The 23,527-nt window shown below is 37.4% G+C and overlaps 1 protein-coding gene across 7 annotated transcripts in view; it reads right to left on the minus strand.

Moving 5' to 3' along the window:
* Positions 1-362: 362 nt before the first annotated feature.
* RNF145 (ring finger protein 145) overlaps positions 363-23,527 on the minus strand; it is a 63,174-nt gene continuing 40,009 nt past the window's right edge. For all 7 annotated transcript variants that reach the window (XM_070373024.1, XM_070373028.1, XM_070373022.1 and 4 more), the window contains 6 exons: positions 21,013-21,188; positions 15,507-15,647; positions 12,687-12,869; positions 5,785-5,932; positions 4,533-4,889; positions 363-2,093 (listed from right to left, as the gene is read on the minus strand). In XM_070373024.1, coding sequence (XP_070229125.1) covers positions 1,596-2,093; positions 4,533-4,889; positions 5,785-5,932; positions 12,687-12,869; positions 15,507-15,647; positions 21,013-21,188 — 1,503 coding nt within the window. In that variant the 3' untranslated portion in view covers positions 363-1,595. The remainder of the gene's footprint in view (positions 2,094-4,532; positions 4,890-5,784; positions 5,933-12,686; positions 12,870-15,506; positions 15,648-21,012; positions 21,189-23,527) is intronic.

The following is a 23,527-nucleotide window of genomic DNA, read 5'->3' on the forward strand; positions in this document are numbered from 1 at the left end:
GACGCCAGGACCTTAGTTTTTTTAATATTTAGTCTTAAGCCAGCTCTTTCACTCTCCTTCACTCTCATCAAGAGGCTCTTTAGTTCCTCTTCACTTTCTGCCATGACAGTGGTATCATCCGCATATCTGAGGTTGCTGATGTTTCTCCCATCTGTCTTGATTCCTGCTTGTAACTCATTCAGCCAGCAGTATTGAAGATTGCAAAGAACTGATCCTTTTCAGTCAAAAAGTTTTGCCATCTGCCGGGCATTTTCTGACAGGGATCAAGATATCAGAAGCCCAGTTGGATAAGCAAAACCTCCTAAGAAAAGAATTTCAGCAAGACACTTTACAGTAAAAATCACCACAGGAATAAAACACTGTTATCTTCAAATTTAAATTTATTAAGACATTCAGCTATGTCAGTCTACATCCAAATCTGCTACTAAAAATAAAATAAAGTCACATCCCACATTAGGAATACCAAGTTGAAAAACACTTTTTGAGCCAAGCCTATTGTATAAATAAATGACTAGTTTCTTTTCATATCAAAATTCCCATAAAAAATTACATTCCCCCCTCCCTAGTTCTACCTGTAACCATGATGAATGTAAAAATTTAAATATGACACATCCTTGTCAAAGAAAAGGTGCAAAGTCTATTAACAGCTTTAAAAGTGGCATTTGCAGAGTGTGATCATACGTTATGTACTCATTCCCCAAGTGCAAATATTGCCATAATTTAACACTGCTTTGATTCAGTTGCCAAGAATTAAACATTACACAGGATTGGAAAGTACACTCAGGGCCTTTCTCAGTGCCCTAAAGCCCTTCCCACTTTGGTCTCCTACACTAATGTGGACTCCAAAGTGTTCATTAGAGTTTTAGTTTACTTCACACAGCCAACACAGTATACAGTGTATTAACAAAAGTTTCATATACATCAAAATATTGAAGACTCCATCATAAAGTTCAAGAGTCTCGGATTACATGAATGCACCCGCAAGGCCCACGTGCCCACCCACCCCCTCCCCCAAAGCACATACGAAGTATGAGCGTGCTTCAATCTTTGAATACAATCAATGCTTTTACATCTTTGATTTCATTTCAGTGCTGTACAGATAATCACCTGACTGAGTTCCAATTAACTGAGGGGAAAGGGGGCGGAGAAAAAGGTCTGGTCACCACTCATACTCTGTAACAAGAACGGTCCTGTTCCGTAGAAAGTGAAGGGTCAGTTCCACCTCTGCCTGCTGCCTCCTGTGCCGTCCTCATGCTTGCCATCCTCCTTCCTTTAGCCCCTTTCAGATGCTCCAATCTGATTTTATTTATCCCTTACAAATCAGGGGCTGTTTCTGAAGTTCCTGAGGTTGAATTTTCTTGGCAAACCTCTACCGATGAACACCAGCATAGGATATATACATTTTGATTAGCATACACTGCAAAACTTCCTCCCCCAGTGTCAAGGGGATGAAAGCAGGGGGTCTCCACTGAGAGCACTTCCTGGATTAGATCCTTGGAATGTCAAGCTTCCTGCCTAATCACCTCATACATCCGCTTCTCAAATCTGAGCACAGATCCCACCATGAGTTAACGTCATCTCCGGAGAGTGAAGTGCTACTCCTGCTGCTTCTCTTCTAGGCCGACCTCAACAGGAAGAGCTTCATCTTCTGCACCAGGAGGATTTTCCTTGGGATCACAAGTCCCTTCCTGGCTATCTGATCTTCTGGCAATGCCTTCGTCCTTATCCCTAGAACCTTCTTGTGCCCCAGGCCCCTGAGGTAGCTCCTGGCCTGGGGCTTCAGTACCTCCCTGGAGTGCGTGCTGCTCAGCTCCACCGGGAGGCTGTGGAACGTCCTTATCCCTAGAACCTTCTTGTGCCCTAGGCCCCTGAGGAAGCTCCTGGCCTGGGGCTTCGGTACCTCCTCGGAGTGCGTGCTGCTCGGCTCCGGCGGGAGGCTGTGGAACCGGATCAGCGCCTAACCCAGGCAGCTGCGAGGAGTTCTTGAGGTGGCAGTGGCACAGAGGGCAGGTCTCCTGGACATACAGCCACTTTTTGAGACAGCCTGCATGGAAGAAGTGACTGCAAGGTGTGATCACGGCAGATTTCATGTCCTACAAAGGGGGGAAAGAGATACCTCATGAACGTCTGTTGTCTAAAACCTTTGCCGCTACGCATGTGTTCTAGTTCCAACTTTCCTTTCCTTTCCTACAAAGTCTCCATAGAAAATCTGTAACACAGATCTTACAATAAAACTCACTGTGTATGTTTGTAATAATCCTCTTGCCATCAGAGACCCCTTTATACAAACAAAACAAGAACCACTGGCTAAGCAATTTCTAAAAGGAAGTAAAAACCAAACATGAGGCAGAAACAACCTATGTAACTGGGTTCTGTCTTAGTGTGAACACAAAGGTATAAAACTATAGCAGTACAATTACTGGGTCTCCACGAGTATAATCAGAACTTCAGGAAGTCTGATGAAGATGGGACTTTCTCCATTTTTCGCTTCTACACAGCTCAAAAGATTATTCCATGATGAGATTATTGGCAAGGAGACAAAATCAGTCACATAACACCAGGGTATTGGCAAGGAAGTGGCAACTTCGTCAGGGACAATGTACATCCCAGTTTCCACAGTACAAGCCAGTGTTTCTTGGCATGCATCAGAACCACCGGAGTGCTTGCTAACCATGCACATTCTGGGGCCATCCCAGACCTTCTGATCTGGCTATCTGAAGATGGCATTCACAAATCCACAGGTACAGCAGGCCACCCATGGGACTTTCATGCACATTTAGGTTCAATAACCACTGGAATAAGCAGTGGTATACTTTACACTAATAGTCCCTGTGTGAGATATATTTGGGGAGGGAAGGCTGAGGATATGAAATTTAAATTATAACAATACACATTTGGTGAATCAACCATTAATTTTGTCTCAAGTCCCAAACCATGGAGTTGTGGCTATCACAGAAATTCCTTGCCAAGAACCAGTAACACCTGGGAGTGGACTTTTAAGCAGAAAGCCATCCAAGGAAGAGCAGCCAGCTGGGAAGGTAAGCGATTCGAGTTTCGTTTTCTGTGTGGTGTCAGCAGGTAGTCCAGGCACCTCAAAAAAAGTGATGTGACAACGAGAAACACAAAAAGAGGACTCTCGAGTCCCAGAGACGGTATACTTAGACATCGGCAGCTGAAGCCAGTGTGCCTCAAATCTGTCTCTGCCGTGCTTTGTCCTGCATCCTACAAGGCTACGGGGCACAAAGGAGCCAGAACGAAGACAACGGCCACTTAATCTGGGGGGAATCTACACTGCTCCTCCATCCCCTCAAATGCAAAACCAACCTGGAAAATATTCTGCTAGTACCCCAAGTATGCTCCAGTAACAATCAAAAAGTGACAGCTGAATTTTACTATTGGGAAAAATTCCTCTTCCTGACAGTCTTAACACACAAGCACATAACATCTATGCTATAAAGCAGCTTGGAGCAAGTCCCAACCCCTGTACACTCACTGACACTGTTAGTCACTCAATCGTGTCCGACTCTTTGTGACCCCATTTACTGTAGCCCAGCAGGCTCCTCTGTCCATGGGATTCTCCAGGCAAGAATACTAGAGTGGGTTGCCATTCCCTTCTCCAGGGGATCTTCCTAACCTAGGGATCGAGCCAGGTCCCTTGCGTTGCAGGTGGATTATTTACCATCTGAGCCATGAGGGAAGCCCCTGATACTATCTATAGTTTTCTTCCGTCAGCCTACACTCTTTTTTAAGAGTGACTGTACAGGAACAGCTTGTGTTGTCACCCAGGATTTCTGCCCGTATTTCCTACAGTACGGTTTAACTTGAGAAGCTGCTGTCACCCTCCTGCACAGGTGACTGCTGACTCAAGTCCAGGGCTGTTGTATGTTATTGCTCTATCTCCAAGCTGATTTAAATACTATCTTTCAATTCCTGATAGAAGGCAGTCATCCTCTACGGAGGGCTCTTGTACCAAAGACGTCACGGAGGCCACCTGTAATGTACACCGACTGGCTGCCTCTACTGTATCTCCTGCCCCCACTTCCACACAGAGCCTGCACTCACCTCAGACACCCCTCAACTATAGAGAAGCACTACTCTCTCCACCTACACTAACTGTATCAATGAACATTTATTCCCCACCCTGGAAATACCAGAAGGGAAAGAGTCAGAATCTTGGCACACCACTTTTCAGAAGTTGCTGACTCCTGATTGTTAGTCTATATTTGATAGTACATACATATGTGTGAGTGTGTATATACTATATATATTTACATATATTCAGGAGTAAATATAAAATACACCTGACCTGTTTTTCCTTTATTTATGGGTGAGCAATGTTGAAAATAACAGTAAATTAGAACTTCAGGGACTAAATTTAAAACTTACTTTTGAAATAAACTGGAAATATTTTATCAGGTTTTTAATAATTTCTGAGGCCCACTATTTTTCACCCAGGAAATTTAACTTGAATTTGGATAATGTGGTTAAAGTCCCGCAGGCCCACCCAAATGGCTTCTTACTGCAAGAGTTACCTGATAACAGATGGCACAAATATCGTTGTGCTTCTCCAGCTGCTCCTTCGTAGCAATGGGTAATGATTTAATCTTATTCACAGCGTCCCTGCGGAGCAGGAAGCTCTTCCACCCCAGCTGGGCCCGAAGCCACACATTATAGTAGGAATGGATGAAGATGATCATTGAGCCCATCACTGTCCATTCTCCAAAGATGGTCTCTGAGACGCCATAGGCCACCACGCACAGGGCCACGAGAAACTCCAGCAGGCGGTAAGTGCCATTCACATAGTAGATGACATCATCCATGTTTTCTACTGGCTCCTTTCTGAATTCCTCGACCATAAATAAGACATAAATAAAAAGTGTTCCGAGAACCTGGGAGAAAAAAAAAAAAAAAGGTATGCATATAATCACTACAAAAAGTTTTTCACAGACTTAAAAAAATAACATATTACTAATACCTCTAGGATGCTAGATTTAATGTGCAGAGGGGACAGTGATGTAATTAAAATGTGGGTGATCTCAGTAATGCAGATCTTTGATACTGAAAAGGACCCTGAGTTAACTTTCCTAATGATGATTCTGATTAGTAATCAGTCTTCTCTGACTTATCCTTTCCCCTGCTCTCCAAGCCCTCAAAATTCTACCTGAATTTTCCTAATTCTGTTATTCACGCCTGTTCCTCAACTTTCGAAGAACCTTTACTTCTACAAGGAACAATGAATAAATCTGTATCACCAGTGCCGCATTCTTATTTGTTACTGATTAGGCAACCAAGCTCCACCTGCAAGTTACAATAAGCTTATCCATTCCATGGTAATAGTTTGAGTGTATATGTGTGTGTAAAGTACATGTCTATGTATCATGTCTGTGTACATCATATCTCTGTAATACATACACAGATATCATACATTTATATACATTATGAAATTATGGATATTTTCAAATAGACATTTACTTAAAAATGTGTTCCAAACAAGCACTAAAATCTTAATATTTTATAGTTACTTATCTATTTAAGGTTTTCATGACAGTTCTATGCCATACCATTTTGAAAAAGAGATATTGCAAAGTTTAATAATCTTGATTAAAAAAATGCAGTGACTTAGATTGGCCTAGTACTTCAATAACCTCTAGTAAAGAGCATGGGAAGGAATCACCTAAAAAGTCCACTTCTAATTGTTAATTTTTAAAAAGTTTGTAATTCCTTTTCTGAAAGGAAAAATAAGAAAGTTATTTATTATACAAAGTTCATTAATCCTGGACTTACCTGAAGAGAGGTGAGAATGCTGCTAGAAATAATAATAAGAAGCCAAAAATCCATGTGGAAAAACTGGCAAATCATGTAAGCCATATAAGCAGGGAATACCAGTAAAAATAAACAAAGGCTCACAGCACGGAAGTGTTTCCATAAACTCCTGAAGAAAGAAAAGTATTCTTTTAATGTGTCTGTCACCCAGCAGGATAACCCACAGGTCTTATGCCATGCTTCAATTTCACAACATTTTACCACACACCCTTCTCCAAGTCACAGGGCTAGATTTCAGGGCAAGTCATGTCCAAGGCATCGTACTTCCAAGAACATGACTGATTTCTTTTCCCTTAACCTGGGGCACTCAGTCAGTTGCCAAGTACTACCAATTCTTTTTTTTTTTTCCTCAATAGTTTGCTTTCAGTCTCATTCCCACTCCTAGCAATTTCAAAGCAATTTCAGGCTTTCACAGCATTAAACCTTAACAGGTTTGACAGTAATTTGCTTTCTTAAGTCATGACATCCTCTCCTCACCCGCAACACCCTTGATGAAAATCTCTCCGGCCATCTGTGTGGCCATTAAGTGCAGTGTTACTGAAAGGAATGGCCCTCGATGAACAGGCATATTACCCCTCACGTGTGCTGAGGATGAGGAAAAACTAGGAACCATGGAAATCTAAGACCTATTAGCTGATTGTCCTCCCTTCTTGCCCCTATTCCTGAATAGATTAATCATCCTAAAGCTCAACTAGCATAATACTGTCAATACCTTCTCTAAACTTCCTAGCCTCGCATCTGAGGGCCTCCACTCCCAATTTTTTGGCTCAAACTCATCAACATCTGATGGCTAATTGTCTTCCCAGAAAAACACAAACAGTCTTAAACATCCCACCAGAAATGTCTCCATCCCATCTTGTTTTCTAAACTCTTTCAATCAGTTCAAGCTAAACAAATGTATTTATACAGGTAATGTAATTTTTTCCCCAGGAATTACCTACCCTCTAAGAATTCTTAACACCTGTACCAATCATACAATGAACTGAAGCACTGTTTCTTTCAATATATATGTATATATAATATGTATTTTATATATCATATACATCTAAATACCTTTATTTATATTTTTACTTTATATTATTTAATTAAACATATTTTTATATATGTACTGAACATTAACAAAAAAAAGTCCTACTGTCCAAATTTAAACTGCTTGAAAAATATGATAACTCCAGCTCCTGAGCACAAAGTCATGTTTGAAGTAAGTGCCAAATAAAACCTGAAAATTATTTCTGCTTGAAATTTTTCAAACTACTTTCCATCTATGACTACCTTTTCTTACCTACCCATCTATCCACTCAACTGCAAAGCCCTATGATGTAAGCAGGACAAAAGCTTACCATAATTATTACACACAAGAATAGTTACACATATAATGTTATGCTTTTAACACACACAACATATCAAGAGATTCCTTAGATTTCAGCTTTTGGTTCCATTTGAACCCTCCTTACTATCAATAGTGGAATAGACAGCAGGAGCTCCCTGGTTACCACCAAAAAAGGAACATAATCTTTTCTTTTGTTTACATCTTCATACACTGTAATATTCTAATAGATAATTCCTTAAATATATTCCAAATTTAATACAGACTGTATATCGATTTCTAAAAGAAAAATGACACAACCCTCCAACAGCAACTTCCTTAAGCAGAACTTTGAAAAACTCTATGCAAAAAAAAAAAAAAAAAAGGTAGGTATGATTTTCACCTCTTACAAATTTATTGCTTACTTTATATTGGGTTGGCCAAAAAGTTCAGCCCAGTTTTTCCATGCCATTAGGGAAAAATCTGAACACAAACTTTCTGGCCAACCCAATATATTCAATTTATTAAGCCATTTGATGATGGAATGACTTATTACTCCAACAAGGGATTTAAAAAGATTCTGGGTAATTCCACTTACTGGGACAAATAAAAGCCAAAGCTGGAGTAATTTTGTAACATAAGGACCACAAATCTAGAAATCAGCGTGAGCCCCAAACAGCTGTCCCCTCTCTTAAAAACAAAACACAATTATAATCTATGTAAACTGAACACTGAGACTTAAATCATTTAATGATTTCCTATAAAACAAACCCAGATTATTTAAAAACATTATAAGAAAACATGAATTTCAACCAAAATAATTTAAAGTTCATGGCTACAACAAAATTATGCTGCTTTAATTAAATATCAGCATCTATGATATGTTCTCAGATCCATTCAAAGTATTGCAAGGGAGACAGAGTAGTAGCATAAATCATCCTCCCTACCTTTATTATAACACAGGGCGGGGGAGGAAAAGAAAGCACACAAGTACTGTAGTGTGTAGGACTGTCCACATCAGCAATTCTAATTAGAAGAACATCAATTATCATTGTGGTTAAAGTTAAAGCGAGGTACTTTGGAAAGTGTTTTACAACTTTTCCTGTCAAACTTGTTTCTTATGAGATGTTAAGGGACAAACAAACTGCCACTGTAGCTCTGCTTTGAGATTCCAAACTTTTATTTAAAAAAAAAAAAGCAGCCAGAAAGGAATTATTGTAACAACAGCTATAATAGGGCAATTTGCCTGAAAACTTTAAGCGTATTTTTCAAAATCAAGCGAGCTATGATCCACTTACATAATGTAGGTATATATTTACATATTATACATGTACATAGAAAAATAAATACAAAACTATGCTAACAGTTTTAACCTATGTCTAATTTCTGTTTTATACACACACAAACATTATATACATATATATCCTTATTTCAGTTAAAATTAAACAAAAATCTAATTTAAAATTAAAAGTAAAAAGTATAGCATAAAGTGACACTGGAAATTCGTTCCATTAACAGGTTAAGTACTACACAGTGAAAAATAGTTTTTTTAATTCACCTCAGTCCATTTCATTTAAATGTTGATCATTTAAAAATCTGCTATATAATTTGAATAAATAAACTATAGTTGTAAAATTCCATGCTAACAACCATAATCAAATTTACAGATAAAAGTAGCAATTATATCTATAGCTAAAACTATCTGAGGCACCTTTTTAAGTTAAACACTGGAAATTACCTCTAGTCCAACCAATGCCAAAGACACGTGAGGATGTCCCCCTAATAATTACCTCCTTTGTAACAGAGACAAGTAGTGTTTCGGTATCATCTTTTAATAGTTCTTCTAACTTGGAGACTTAGGACATTCTTCATTTCCCTTTTTCAATCCCCAGTGCAGTTAACTGAATTAATCATAATCTTTGATTCAGAATACACTATCTTTATTGGTCTGTGCAAGTCCCTCTTTTTATTAGTTATTAATAATAATCCAATCAGCAATTTTAAATACCTAAACTTTAAAAGGCATTTACACCCTAAGTATTTACACCTGAAGGATTTACACCTGAAGTATTTACACCTGAAGGACTGATGCTGAAGCTGAAACTCCAATACTTTGGCCACCTGATGTGAAGAACTGACTCACTGGAAAAGACCCTGATGCTGGGAAAGATTGAAGGTGGAAGGAGAAGGGGACAACAGAGGACGAGATGGTTAGATGGCATTACCGACTCAATGGACATGAGTTTTAGCAAGCTCTGGGAGTTGGTGATGGACAGGGAAGCCTGGCATGCTGCAGTCCATGGGGTCGCAAAAAGTCGGACACAACTGAACGACTGAACTGAACTGAAACTGTAACAAGCACTCCTGAACCCATCTCTCCGTAAAAAAGAGAGGGCCTGGACCATAATCTACTCTAAGCATGAGGCAGCTGGCCTATTCCAGGACCTGCCTCCCTTCACCCAATGAAACCATTTCATGAATCCTGTGCTCTTCACTCGATTACTTCCTTTTCTATAGTGCTGTTTCATCCACATGTATTCCTAAAGAGTGTATTTTAAAATTCTAACATAAAAATGACATTCTATATTGTCATCTTTCTTGATTTACTTATATACTGCTATGAACCATTCATAATGCTTAATGTGTCACTAATGCTTTTAACATCCCACTGTGTCTATTATCACACTGATTCACCCCCTTTCCTGTCTGATTAGTGTATGATTTGCTCCCAGGTTTTTGGTATTGTGAAATTGTGCTATGAACATTCTTCTACATGTCCCTCCTGAACATGTGCAAAATGTCTTGAGTATGTACATAGGAGAAAATGCTAGTTTTCCAAAGTGATTACACTAATTTATATTCCCACCAGAAACCTAACATCCTAGGACCTATGTTTCCTTCTACCTTAGATATCAGCTGACATTCTTCTCTCTCTCTTCTTTTTAATTTTTTAACAAAGTTTATCTATTTGGCTGTTCTGTGTCTTAGTTGCAGCATATGGGATCTAGTTCCCTGACCAGGGACTGAACCCAGGCTTCACGCTTTGGTAGCGCACGGTCTTAAACACTGGACTACCGCCAAGTCCCTCCCCCTTTCTTGTTTCCTTTCTATTATTTATTCATTGACACTTCCATGGATTCAAAACAGTAACTCAGAGAGGTCTTGATTCACATTTCTTTGACCACTAAAAACAGTGAACCTCTCTTCATAGTCATTGTTTGCTCTTTCACTAAAAGCCTGATTTTAGCCACTTCACTCAATGATCTGAGTTGTTTATATATTCTAGATACTAATTCTTGGGCAAGTGTGAATACTATAAATATCTTCTCCCAGTTTGTAACCATCATGTCTAATTTAAGTTACCTTTAGGTTTAGAAAATGTTATTAATTTTAATAATTAGATTTATCACTTCTTTCATAATCATCGTCATTCTTAGTCTTTTCACAACCAGCTCCATCAGTTTAACAAATTTTTTTCCTCCTTGAAGGTCTAAAATATACTACTCTATGCAGATTTAATTTTTTATTTCGACATTTAAGTCTCTACAATTTTGGAGCTAATTCTTTTGTTTACGGCTATGAGACAGGAATCCAATTCCATCCTTTTCCAAATAGAAATCATTTTTTTTCCAGCTACATTACATGACCACCTGCCCCCATCACCTGACATGCCCCTTCTGTCATGCACCAAAGGTCCATATACATATGGACTTGCTTGGGGGCTCCATTCCATTGGTCAAGTTGTCTGTACCTGAGTCAATTATTATAAAAACGTCATAGTATCTCCTGTTGTGAGTGAAATAAACTTTATCTTTCTCAAGTTGTCTGTTTTGATTTCAATATGGATTTATACTGGCTTCAAAGAAGGGGAAGGGCTGGGAGGAAGGTTCTTTCTATGATTTGGAAGTCTGTTTAAAGCATGGATATCTGCTCCTTGGATGTCTGGCAGCACTTGCCTCGCCTGTAAAGCCACCTGGGTCAGGATGTTTACCTTTTGTTTCCATTTCTGTAACAGTTACAGAACTAGCCAAGCTTTTCAATTCTTGAGTCAGGTCTGGTACGTTATATTTTTCTCACAACTTTTCCATTTCATTAAAAAACAACAACAACAACAACAAAAACGTACTGCCATTTAATTCATGGGAAAGAACAGAACCGAATTGTTCATTCCCATCTCATCCTCACACAGCCAGGAGCTTCACTTGCCTCAGGCTAATAATGCTGCTATATACAAACAAGAGTAACAGTGACACCCATCCAAAATTGCCACTCCACACCCACACACAGGGCTTCTCAGTCCTGCTCCTTTCCCTCTAAACTTCCTCTGCACTTGATCTCAGAGGGAAGAAGTCAGTAACGACGCTAGTTCAGCACCCTGGAAAGACCCAGAACTGGATTTACTGATCCTTATGGCACTGAAATTATGATCTGTTTTCCTCTTTCCCAAACTTTCTATAGTATTGTATTAGTCTTCTAACTAGTATAGTTAATAATACTAAAGGATACTGCCAGAGATGACAGAAGAGTAATTGAACTTTGGTCAAAACAATTTAAATGACTATTTAACTGAGTTCACCATTGAATTCAACATCTTAAAAGCTTCTATTGAGAAATTCTAAACCTCAAAACCAAATCTCAAATAACTATAATGATTTAAATTATCTGAAACATATCCAAGAGTTTATTTAAATTGACTCTTTCAGCCATTTTACCACTTGAGAAAGTTTTCAGAATGTTTGACAATCTGGGATACAGGGATAGAAAGGTAAACCTAATTTGGAGTGTTTTAAACTCTTCTGTCAAAATTCTATCTCCACCAAGGCTGCCTGCTCCCTTACTCATAATGTACCACCAAAGAAGCAATTAAATCAGGTTATTTCAATAATCAGAATGTACAGAAGGATGCTGGAAAAAAATAGTGGCACTGAATTTAAGCAATTCTTTAGAGCATGTCCTTATATAAATTACCATAAGCCAAAATGGTATCTTAAAGAGCTAAATCATAATTGGCTTTTATTCATTCAGAAAATTTTTGTAATATGAGATGAATGAATTTGAATCCAGTTGGTCCCATAAGGTGTCAAGAATCCCCATTATAACCTCAGTTAGTTGCAAACAAGCCATCAGATAAGACTGTAAAAATTTCATTAATGCTTGACAACCTTTATTTTTCTCTTCTTTGTTTGTAGTTCCTCAATGTTTCTTCTCCTTAGTACTTTAGTACACAGAATAAAACTGTATATTATTTGTTACATTTACTGGACTAAATTTTATGCTTTATATTATTTCAAAACTGGATAAATATAAAAAAGTGTTACATTTCTCCGAAGAAGAAAAGCTGATGTGTAAATTACTTAGCCTTTAATGCGACTTTTAACTATAGAAATGTTGAAGGAAAAACAACAGAAAAGTCAAACACATATAAAAAAAAATAAATTTGTTAATAAGCTAATACCAATTATTCATATTATCTTCTGTATCTAAACAATATCTAAATCTTCAGGCAATGAACTCATGTAAAGAATACAACAAAAATGTCTTTTAGGAAGTTTCTTACTTGTCTCTAGATGCTCCCAGCGCCAAAACAATAGGATCTGCAATCTCTAACATAGACTGAAGAATAGAAGCTACAACAATGAAAAGGATAATACTGAGCAGGAATGCCCGGTGAACAACCTGCAGTTCTATCAGACCAGTCTGCACCGCCAGGATTAACAGCGTAACTCCTTCTGTCATGCCCCTGGAAAAGCGTACATTTTCGGGAAAAAAAAACAGTAATCAGAATCACATTTAATTTTGAGAGAAAATAATCCAGAGGCTTAGACTATTGTTACATATTTCTGTTCTATTCTTAGACAAAACACCTGATCAGAATATTAATGTCAATGTAGTAATATATAATCATAATGTATCACTACATGTGCAAAACATAATAGCTATAATTTCAGCATATAGTGAGGAGAACTAAAGCAATGTCTAAGATAAGTAAAAGTGCTCTAACCAGGCTTTGCTAATGAGCCAGATACCCCTAGCATTCCTAGCTAGCCACTGAATTATATACACTCATATTATGAACTGGGGTTCTCAGGTGGTGCTAATGCTGCCTGCCAATGCAGAAGACGCAGGAGACACAGGTTCCATCCCTGAGTCAGGAAGACTGCCTGGAGGAGGAAGTGACAACCCACTCCAGAGACCCTGGCCAGCTACAGTCTACAGGATCTCAAACAGTCGCACACGACTGAAGTGACTTAGCACGTGTGTTATGAACTGTCTCCTGATTATAAAATACAGAACCATTAGGTGAATGTCTGTATAATCTTTGGGTAGCAAATGTCTCTTTAAGAAGTCCATAAGAACCAGAGACAAATACAAATACTTTTTTTGAAATTCAATTTCTTTATGGAATATATATACAAAGTCCTAAGACCTTTTTATCCCAATGACTTGAATTCTGAAGGATCTGGCAAATAAATGAGAAATGAGCAAAGGACAGGTACAGTTTTCAAATCCACAAATCAGCAAATATTTCAAAGTTTGATGATCAAAGTACTGACAAGGAATGTAAAAAAATATGAGCCAACTAATGTTGAGATATAAATAGGTAAAATATTTCTGGAGAAGAATTTGCTAATAAATTTAAAATTACATACCCTTCAATTCAATAATCTTACTGGTAATTTACCCTATGGATGTAGTACAAAAAGATTTTTAGGATATACAGATACGAAAAAGTGAATAATGGAACACGTCATGTGTTATGGGGATATAATCAGTAAAATCCATGAAAAATTAAGTAGGACAAACAATCTGATGTCTTCAACAAATAAAATTAAAGGGAAAAAATATAGAGATAACAGGGACCTAAATATTGAAAGAAACTTGACAGGCATACCCAACCTCTGAAATATGGGCCTTATTTGGATCCTGAATTGAGCAAACAAAATGTTTTTTACAATTCAGGCAGATAATTAAGGAACTACAAACACCAACTGGGTTATCTGATGTCAAGGAATTCTTCTATTAGAAATGAATGCTCTATTGTAGTTACGTTTTTTTCCTAAAAGATTCAGAGGTAAAATAATACTGTATCTGGAATTTGCTTCAAACAAATGCAGCCAGGTTATGGGACAAAACAAGTGGAATGGATGGGATACACAGCACATGACCCTGGCCACATCACTGGAGATGGGTGCTGGGTACATACATGGGGGTTCACTTTACTATTTTCTCAACTTTTTTGGTTTAAAATTTTCCTATGTAAGGGTTTTAAAAAAGAGATGTGAACAAAGATACTGATAGTACCATTATTTAAATAGCAAAAAAAAAAAGAGACACATTATTTTTGTAATAATATGCATTCATCAAAAAGAATGAGATGTATCTGATGTGTTGACATAAAAACAAAATATAAGAAATCTATCTAACCCATGACAAACTAAGGTACAGAACAATGTGTATAGTATGTGGAAAAGAATATATATATATATATATATATATACTTTTCCCTATAAGAAATTTTTAAAATCACCACCTGTAGCTGTTATCTTTGTGCAGGGGAAATGGGAAGTAGGAGGAGAAAGTTGTCATTTTCCCTTTAGTGCTCTTTGAATGGTATGAATTTTGTGAACTTAAACAAGAATTATTTTTCTTTCTTGCTCCCACCCACTCTTTTCATTATAAAGGTGTTAGCTGGGACTGGCAGGAAAATTATGGAGCATATGTTTTTTTCTTTTCTGTCTTCAAAAAACTAATATACAACAAAATAAAAATTTCCTCTCAATTTACAAGGTACTCGGCATCTACTACTTCTGAAATATCCCATAAAGATTTAAATACTTCAAGAGGTTATGTAAACTTAAATAAAATCAGTAAACCTCTATATTAATTAAGGTAACAGGAATCATGACAAGTTCTAGAGATAGCTTCCTAATACCAGATCTCAGTGATTTAGTAACAATTGGAATAACTATTCTGCATCCTCATTAATGTGTCTTTTGAAACTTCAATTGGTATAAAAATTATGTTCAAATATAAAAAATACAAATCTTTAAGGGAGTACCCAATATAGAAATCTGATTTTAGCAGAGTGACACAAATTCAAAATGGGAAAAAGCTATCAAAAATCTCTTAAATAAATCTAAGAAAGGAAAAGTATCTAATATACATGTTATGTACATACAATAAAAATACAATCTTTTATACATAGAAATTTAGGGTTTTTTTAATAGCATGTTAACCCAAATATAGCAACCATTTCCCCAGAAAAAGTCCTCAAAATTCCATTTCCTCTAAAATTCATCAACAAAGAAATTCATCATTATTTCTTTAAGTTAGATAAAATTTAAATTTTTAGAACTGTTCGGAGCAAAGAACTTACCGATTCATGGCAGGATCATTCATGAAAGCTCGGTAACCTTGCAAGTAAAACTTGCAAAGTGTCAGAACACCCAAGGCAACAAAAGAAACCGTGAAGACCAAACCCAAAAGTGAGTAAGGAGTGCTGCAGCATTCAGCAATACTAGAAAAAAAAAGAAGGGGGGGATATTGACAGATAAAAATTGTTAACCTAAAGTTAAAACATCTTAGGCCTTTAAATAACCACGAAGTTTGATCTTACCCTCAATGAAAACACCCAAAATCTGAGATGAGATCACCTAACCACTCTGTTACACTAATTTAAATCCACTCTCATTATTATCCTAACCTCATTTTCTCTTTGGCAAATATTTAGTATATAGCACCAAATCCGAAATAGTCTTTTATTTTTATTTATCTATCATCTCCTTCAAAGGTAGTAAAACTTGAAGGGCCTAAACCTTGTTCAAAGCTTAAGAAATATTTAATTAACATACTGATAATATTCAAAGGAAACTCATATGGTTGCCCATTTTTCCTTCTGAAAAGTTCTGGCTGTTCAAATTGATCAGGCTGTACTGCTAATGTGGTTACTCATCAAAATGCCTTCTTTGATCACACTGTTACAGGGCCTATGTTGACACTGCAGCTCCCAACATCTCTCACTCCAACAGTGGCTTTAAGTGCTTTATACTTGAACTTATGTTTAGGTAAATGCATTCTTTTTCTGGGTTATTTCAAAAGTTAAGTCCAAGAAGAGGCCCAAGACCATTTAAAAATAATTTTAATACCAATTTTTAATAAGGAGAACTGGACTTACACTAAATCTTGAAAATACTTTCATGTTTTATAGAAATACAGTCAATATTTTCATTGAACACATTAGAAAATAATTTAACAAGTATTTTGCAAATATATGTAACATTATATACCATTAATTTGGATTTATATTTACAAAGCAACTAATAAAAAAGGTTCAAAGCATAGTATCTCAAGTTTTAAAATTTCAATGAAGAATTTCATTTGCACTGATGACGAATTCATTCAGGCAAATCATTATCTGCCCTTCACTCTGTAGCTCCTTGCCTCTGCTACTTTTGCATTTTACCATTATTTTACCTCTGCTACTTTATTTTTTTTTTTTTTATTTTTTTTTTTTTTTTTTTTTTTTTTTTTTTTTTTTAATTTTATTTTTTAAAAAAAAATCACATGCTCCCCATCCTGAACCCTCCTCCCTCCCAACCTCCCCATACCATCCCCCTGGGCCTTCCCAGCGCACCAGCCCCAAGCATCCAGCATCGTGCACTGAACCTGGACTGGCATCTCGTTTCATACATGACATTTCACATGTTTCAATGACATTCTCCCAAATCTTCCCACCCTCTCCCACAGAGTCCATAAGACTGTTCTATACATCAGTGTCTCTTTTGCTGTCTCGTACACAGGGTTATCGTTACCATCTTTCTAAAGTACCTCTGCTACTTTGAACTGCTTTTAAAGTTACTTTTTATGTGAAAACATCTAATTTCATGTAGACCAGTGTGCATTATGATGTGGAAAAAAAAAGTTTGGTTTTTAGGAGCTGATCATGATAGTTCACAGCTAAAGAATAAAAAATTTTATGGCATTCTTATACACCTAATTTCTGCAATGTTTGACATTTTTCTCAGAAAAATCATTATATAACATGTTTCAACAAATTGCCCAGTAATTTAAAAATATGAGGATCATGGCTATAAATAACACTAAAAATTTTACTTCATTCCCATTGGAAAAGTCTGAAAGTTTTACTGTATGGTCATACAGTTTCTCTTTTCTTGTGTCCATCTATATTTAAAGAAATCTTTTACACCCAAACAGTACGATTTAATTATGTTTTCAAGAGGAGCACATTCTTTCAGTCTTACTTTAAAAGAGTGTGGTGCCATTTTTCAAAAGAGTATAATAAAGAACACAAAAGGTTTCAACCTAGCTTTGGGGAAGTGAAAGAGGTCGGGAAATTTATAAAATTTTTCTTCCCTTCTCTTGTCAATGAGACATTTTATTGATTTTAGTTTCTATTTCCTGACTGCAAAAAATCCCTTCTTTTTGCTTTTCAGCTTGTTTGCTGTGTTTTGTTGGTTTGTTTTAGTCAGGGTATTGTGGTAAACTTGAGATCCTTTTTGTTAGTTAACTTGTTCTTTGGCAAGGCAACACATACACACATACACAAACTGTCACACAAGACCATCGAGAAGGACAAAGAGCAATGCTTAGAGATGCATGCGAAAGAACCACACAGGAACTTCTCCAGTACAAATTAAAACCTTCTTATACTGAGAAGCAGCAATCTATCCCATGTATGGAAAAGGAATAGACAAGAAAATTATTTGGCAAGATGTCTAAGCCTCACCTAAAATCTCAGCATTATTTTCTTACTCCATGAGCCCAAAAGCATTCACAGCTTTTTGATTTGTTAAGCCTCTTACACTATATTATGCTTCATTTGATCATGCTTCACAATGGATAATCAGTTCAGTTCAGTTCAGTCGCTCAGTCGTGTCTGACTCTTTGGGACCCCATGAATCGCAGCACACCAGGTCTCCCTGTCCATCACCAACTCCTGAAGTTTACCCAAACTCACGTCCATTAAGTCAGTGATGCCATCCAGCCATCTCATCCTCTGTCATCCCCTTCTTCTCCTGCCCCCAATCCCTCCCAGCATCAGGGTCTTTTACGATGAGTCAACTCTTCATATCAGGTGGCCAAAGTACTGGAGTTTCAGCTTCAGCATCAGTCCTTCCAATGAACACCCAGGACTGATCTCCTTTAGGATGGACTGGTTGGATCTCCTTGCTGTCCAAGGGACTCTCAAGAGTCTTCTCCAACACCACAGTTCAAAAGCATCAATTCTTCTGCACTCAGCTTTCTTCACAGTCCAACTCTCACATCCACACATGACCACTGGAAAAACCATACCCTTGACTAGACGGACCTTTGTTGGCAAAGTAATATCTCTGCTTTTTAATATGCTATCTAGGTTGCAATGGATAATAATCTGGTTTAAAACAAGACCAATCCCAGCCCACATTTAGGTTATCCTAACCACAGAACTGTGTATCTCTCTTTCCCTTTAAATTCAGTTACTTTTTGGATCATTTAAAAACTCTGAATAAAATTTCCGTAATACTTAAAAACAAGTAACAGTGCAACTTAATAACATGCTGGCCATTAAAACATATTTGATATCAATTTATTCCATGTTTATAGAAGCTACTTTCTAATGAAAAGTCTCAGCACAAAATATGACTCAGTACCAGTAAGTTATTTTATTTGTCAAAATAGGTATCACCCCATGTCATCGATATTGTCATTTAACTTCCTAATGTTTTCAATCTTAATAAGTAACATGCTCCTTAAAGAGAATAAATCTGTCTTAAGCTTCTCCTCCCCTATACCACTTAGTGCATAGTATGCATCATTTTGGATGGCTGGGAACAATGGCTCTATTAACTTAAATTCAAAACTTGTATTCACCTATATTTACTTCCCAGGAGGAGTTTCTTTCTTGCCTTTTAAAGTGTTTCCTTTTAAAGAGTCACAGAACGAAGATGTAGACCCATCTGCCAGATTCTGAGGGCTTGAGATGGAAAATTCAGAAATGTCTAAATGTCTAGATAAGCTCACAAAGACAGGTGGAAAATGGATTCTAAAGACTTAAGATTTAAAAAAATAATAATTTACCTTAAAAACCAAATGTTAGAATTCCTTTCAATTAAACAGCAAAGTACTATGATATACTCATTTTATCATTATTTGAATCTATCTCAATAATGAAGGAAAACATCAAAAATAACAGGGCAGGGAATTCCTTGGCGGTCCAGTAGTTAGGATTTTGTGTTTCCACTGCCTAGGGTGCAGGTTCACTTCCTGGTTGGGGAACCAAGATCCCACAAGCTGAGCGGTGTGGCCAAAAAAAAAGGGGGAGTATAGTGAAAGTGTATACACAGTCATAGGATTTGGACTCAGATGGGGTTTGAATGTCAAAACCCCTTCTTCTGGCACTGTCACCTGGGGCAAGTTATTCTTGGTACAGTTTCCTCAGCTCTAAAATGGTAATGAGAATAAAAGCACCTTTCTTGAAGGGTTGCTATAAAAGTCAGTATGAGTAACTGTTTAATAGTGTGGCTGGCACATACTGTTGTTGTTCAGTCGCTAAGTCATGTCTGATTCTTTGCGACCCCATGAATTGCAGCACACCTGGCTTCCCTGTCCATCACCAGCTCCCAGAGCTTACTCAAATTCATGTCCATCGAGTTGGGGATGCCATCCAACCATCTCATCCTCTGTTGTCCCCTTCTGCTCCTGCCTTCAATCTTTCTCAGCATCAGGGTCTTTTCCAGTGAGTCAGCTCTTTGCATCAGGTGGCCAAAGTATTGGGGTTTCAGGTTCAGCATCAGTCCTTCCAAAGAATATTCAGGATTGACTGGTTGGATCTCCTTGCTGTCCAAGGGACTCTCAAGAGTGTTTTCCAGCACCACAGTTCAAAAGCATCAATTCTTCGGTGCTCAGCCTTCTTTACGGTCCAACTCTCACATCCATACATGAACACTGGAAAAACCATAGCTTTGACCATATGGGCCTTTGTCAGCAAAGCGATGTTTCTGCTTTTTAAAACACTGTGTAGGTTTGTCATAGCTATTCTTCCAAGGAGCAAAGATCTTTTAATATCATGGATCTGCATTGATTCTGGAGCCCAAGAAAATGAAATCTGACACTGTTTCCACTTTTTCCCCATCCATTTGCAATGAAGTGACGGGACCCCAATGCCATAATCTTCGTTTTTTCAATGTTGAGTTCTAAGTCAGCTCTTTCACTCTCTTCTTTCACCTTCATGGAGAGGTTCTTTAGTTCCTCTTCACTTTCCACCATTAAAGTGGTATGATCTGCACATCTGAGGTTGTTGATATTCCTCCCAGCAATCTTGATTCCAGTCTTTGAGTTATCCAGCCCAGCATTTCATATGATGTACCCTGCATATAAGTTAAATAAGCAGGGTGACAATATACAGCCTTGACATACTCCTTTCCCAATTTGGAACCAGTCCGTTGTTCCATGTCCAGTTCTAACTGTTGCTTCTTGTCCTCCATACAGGTTTTTCAGGAGGCAGGTAATGTGGTCTGGTATTCCTTTGTCTATTTACATATTAAATACTCAATAAAAGTAATAGCTATTTTTAGAATGTATTTCTTTTCCAATAGTTTAACATGAAATCGAAAAAACATTTTTACAATTTGCAAAGTCCCTTTCCACAAATCATTTGCTGTACTATGGTCCACAGTGTGGCCAAATAAACCACCATTATTGTATTATTATCACTTCCTTGCACTGCGAGACCCAGGCATCTGCTGAGTGAAAATCCCATTTTAATTACACATGAAGCACTATAAAAAAGACTGACAAAAGTTAATTTGCAAAACTTACTATTCCTGGATCAAAGTTTTCTCTTTCTAAGGCTATATATAATATCATACACTCTAATTAATTACCTTGTCAGGAAAAGGAAAAGAAGCCTCTCTCGTGAGGCAGGCTGATCTCGAGTACTGAAGTAGGAGTAAATCTGAAGAGCAAATAAGACGAGCCAGAAAACCATGAACAATACAGGGACTACCAGCTGATTCCACAGGGACATTCCCAAGGCTAGAAGGCCATACACCTCCACTACCTGAGTACGAAAATAAGACAGGAAAACATCTGTTATCACTTCAATAAACACATTTAAACACAAAAGTGTTTAACCCGCAGTACTTAAAAACTTAATAGCTTTTCTTTTCTTGCATATTAAGCTAAATTCCTTCAAAGTTAGCTGTCCGCATACAATTAGAAAATAGCATGTCTTTTTTAATCTACTAATTTTACATTATTAGCAGTTGACACACACTCATCAAACAGCAACAGCAAACTGCCCTAACGGTTCAGGGATAATGTCAAAATAAAGTCATATTTGGAGGAAAACTACATCACAGGCAGTTTGAAGAGGTTTGGCAAACTTATGTCGAATTAAAATGATCAGAACTAGTGTGAACAATGGGCTTCCCAGGTGGCACAGTGCTAAAGAATCTGCCTGCCAATACAGGAGACAGCAGAGACTTGGGTTCCATCTGTGGGTTGGGGAGATCCCCTGGAATAGGAAACGGCAACCCAGTCCAGTATTCCTGCTTGGAAGATTCCATGAACAGAGGAGCCTGGCGGGCTACAGTTCATGGGGCGCAAAGAACTGGACACGATTGAGCGATGGAACACAGAAAACAGCACAGTGTGAACAACACAATACTGCTTGAGGGGCTAGGAGGAAGGGAAATACACAAGAATCTTCCAGAGTGTATTCAGGAATGTCATGGATGAGAAGTAGTTTGACAGAAGACAGACTAATCACTGGAGAAGTTTACTCTCTTTTGCAGCAGAGACAGTTTAGAAAGTCTTTTCCCCTAGACAAATTAATTCCCCTTCCTCGTACTGTGTATTTATCAAGCAACATTTCTCAAATGATCTGTTTTGCCAAGTGCATTAACACCAGGAAAAAAGGTATACCTAAAAAAAGTTTACTAAGTTACTATAAGTTAATAAATTAGTTGTCTAGTTTATAAAACAATCTCATATGAGATTAATTAGAAGGAATTCTCATAACCTGATTCAGCCTAAGAATACAGATGGTTACCAAGTATTTGGAGTTACCAAGACAGGGACCAGATCCTGGTAACACAACAGAGTTCTGCCAGGTAGATTACAAACTCTATCTAACCTAAGCGGCCAACAGTCTTGCTAGAAGGCTCAATGTGATTCCAGAATGTTTCAAATAACTATAAAGACCTTAAATGAAAATACACTGACTTGTAGATTATTCTAAATTTAAACTTTTCATCTGTAAATCAAATGCTTTTTTCTAAAACTGAATCAAGAGTAACCCCTATTTTTCCTTAGTTGGAAGATACTGAAAGAAAACAAACTGTCTAGCTTGCTGCAAAATTATTTATTAGCAGCAAACTGATTACCGAGAGGCACAGAACTTTTTCTCCTTTCCATTCAAGGAAAAGACCACTAAAAATCTGACAGTTTCTATTTCTTGCCTATCCAATTCTTTCTAGGTCATGAATTTCATAACCTGTACTTTATTTCCAACTATGACGCTTAGTGATACATGAACCTTATGACAAACAAGAAGGTAAGCATGACACCGTAAAACGGAGGCTTTGTCCTTAGGGTGATTATAAACAGTGAGTCTCCAAGCAATAGTCACTGAATCTCCACTGCTCCTTAGCACCATAGGACTGAATTCAAATAAGAAATACGTAAATGTGTCATCTTCATTCTGAATACAACAAAACTTCGCCATGAAGAACCTCTTTAATGAGACCGTGAAAATGATTTTATCTTCTTTGGAAGATCTACTTTCAGGAAAAGTTGCTCAAGTTGATCATTATGGAAGATGAAGAAATCAGGAGAATCAGGCTAAGGTCAAGAGCTTACAGAATTTTTCTGGGAAATCTGCCTTTGGGGCCACAACAATAAGGAAAGGACTCACTTAGTAGTATCAGTATGGTCAGTCTGAAAGCTTCCTGTACCTTAAGGTCATGTACACAGTAAAGAGGCAGAAGAGAATACCCATTTTAATACTCTCTTCATACCAATGTCAATTTTAAGAGCTGTTCTATATACTGAAACTTATTGATTAAATCAAATAGAACTATTTCTTTCAGTTGGTATGAAACCAACTGATTGTGACTAGAAATAATCCGTTTGAGAACAAAGACTGAAAAAAGTAGGAAAGACAGAAGCACATTATGTTGGCAAAATCAGTCCAAGCACCACATCTAAATGAAATCTGTCATATCATGGCCCAGAACTACTTAATGTCTCGGTTTAAATAAATAAACGTAAGGAAAATACATTAGTCACAGTAGGACTATATTAGGAAAAAACCAGGAACTGACCTCTACATATTCAATTCTATATCACTCCTGTCTTTGTTATGGTAGTTACCACCAAACATCATCTGCCTGGTAC

This window comes from Bos mutus, chromosome 7 (genome assembly GCF_027580195.1).
Source record: "Bos mutus isolate GX-2022 chromosome 7, NWIPB_WYAK_1.1, whole genome shotgun sequence".
Lineage (NCBI taxonomy): Eukaryota > Metazoa > Chordata > Mammalia > Artiodactyla > Bovidae > Bos > Bos mutus.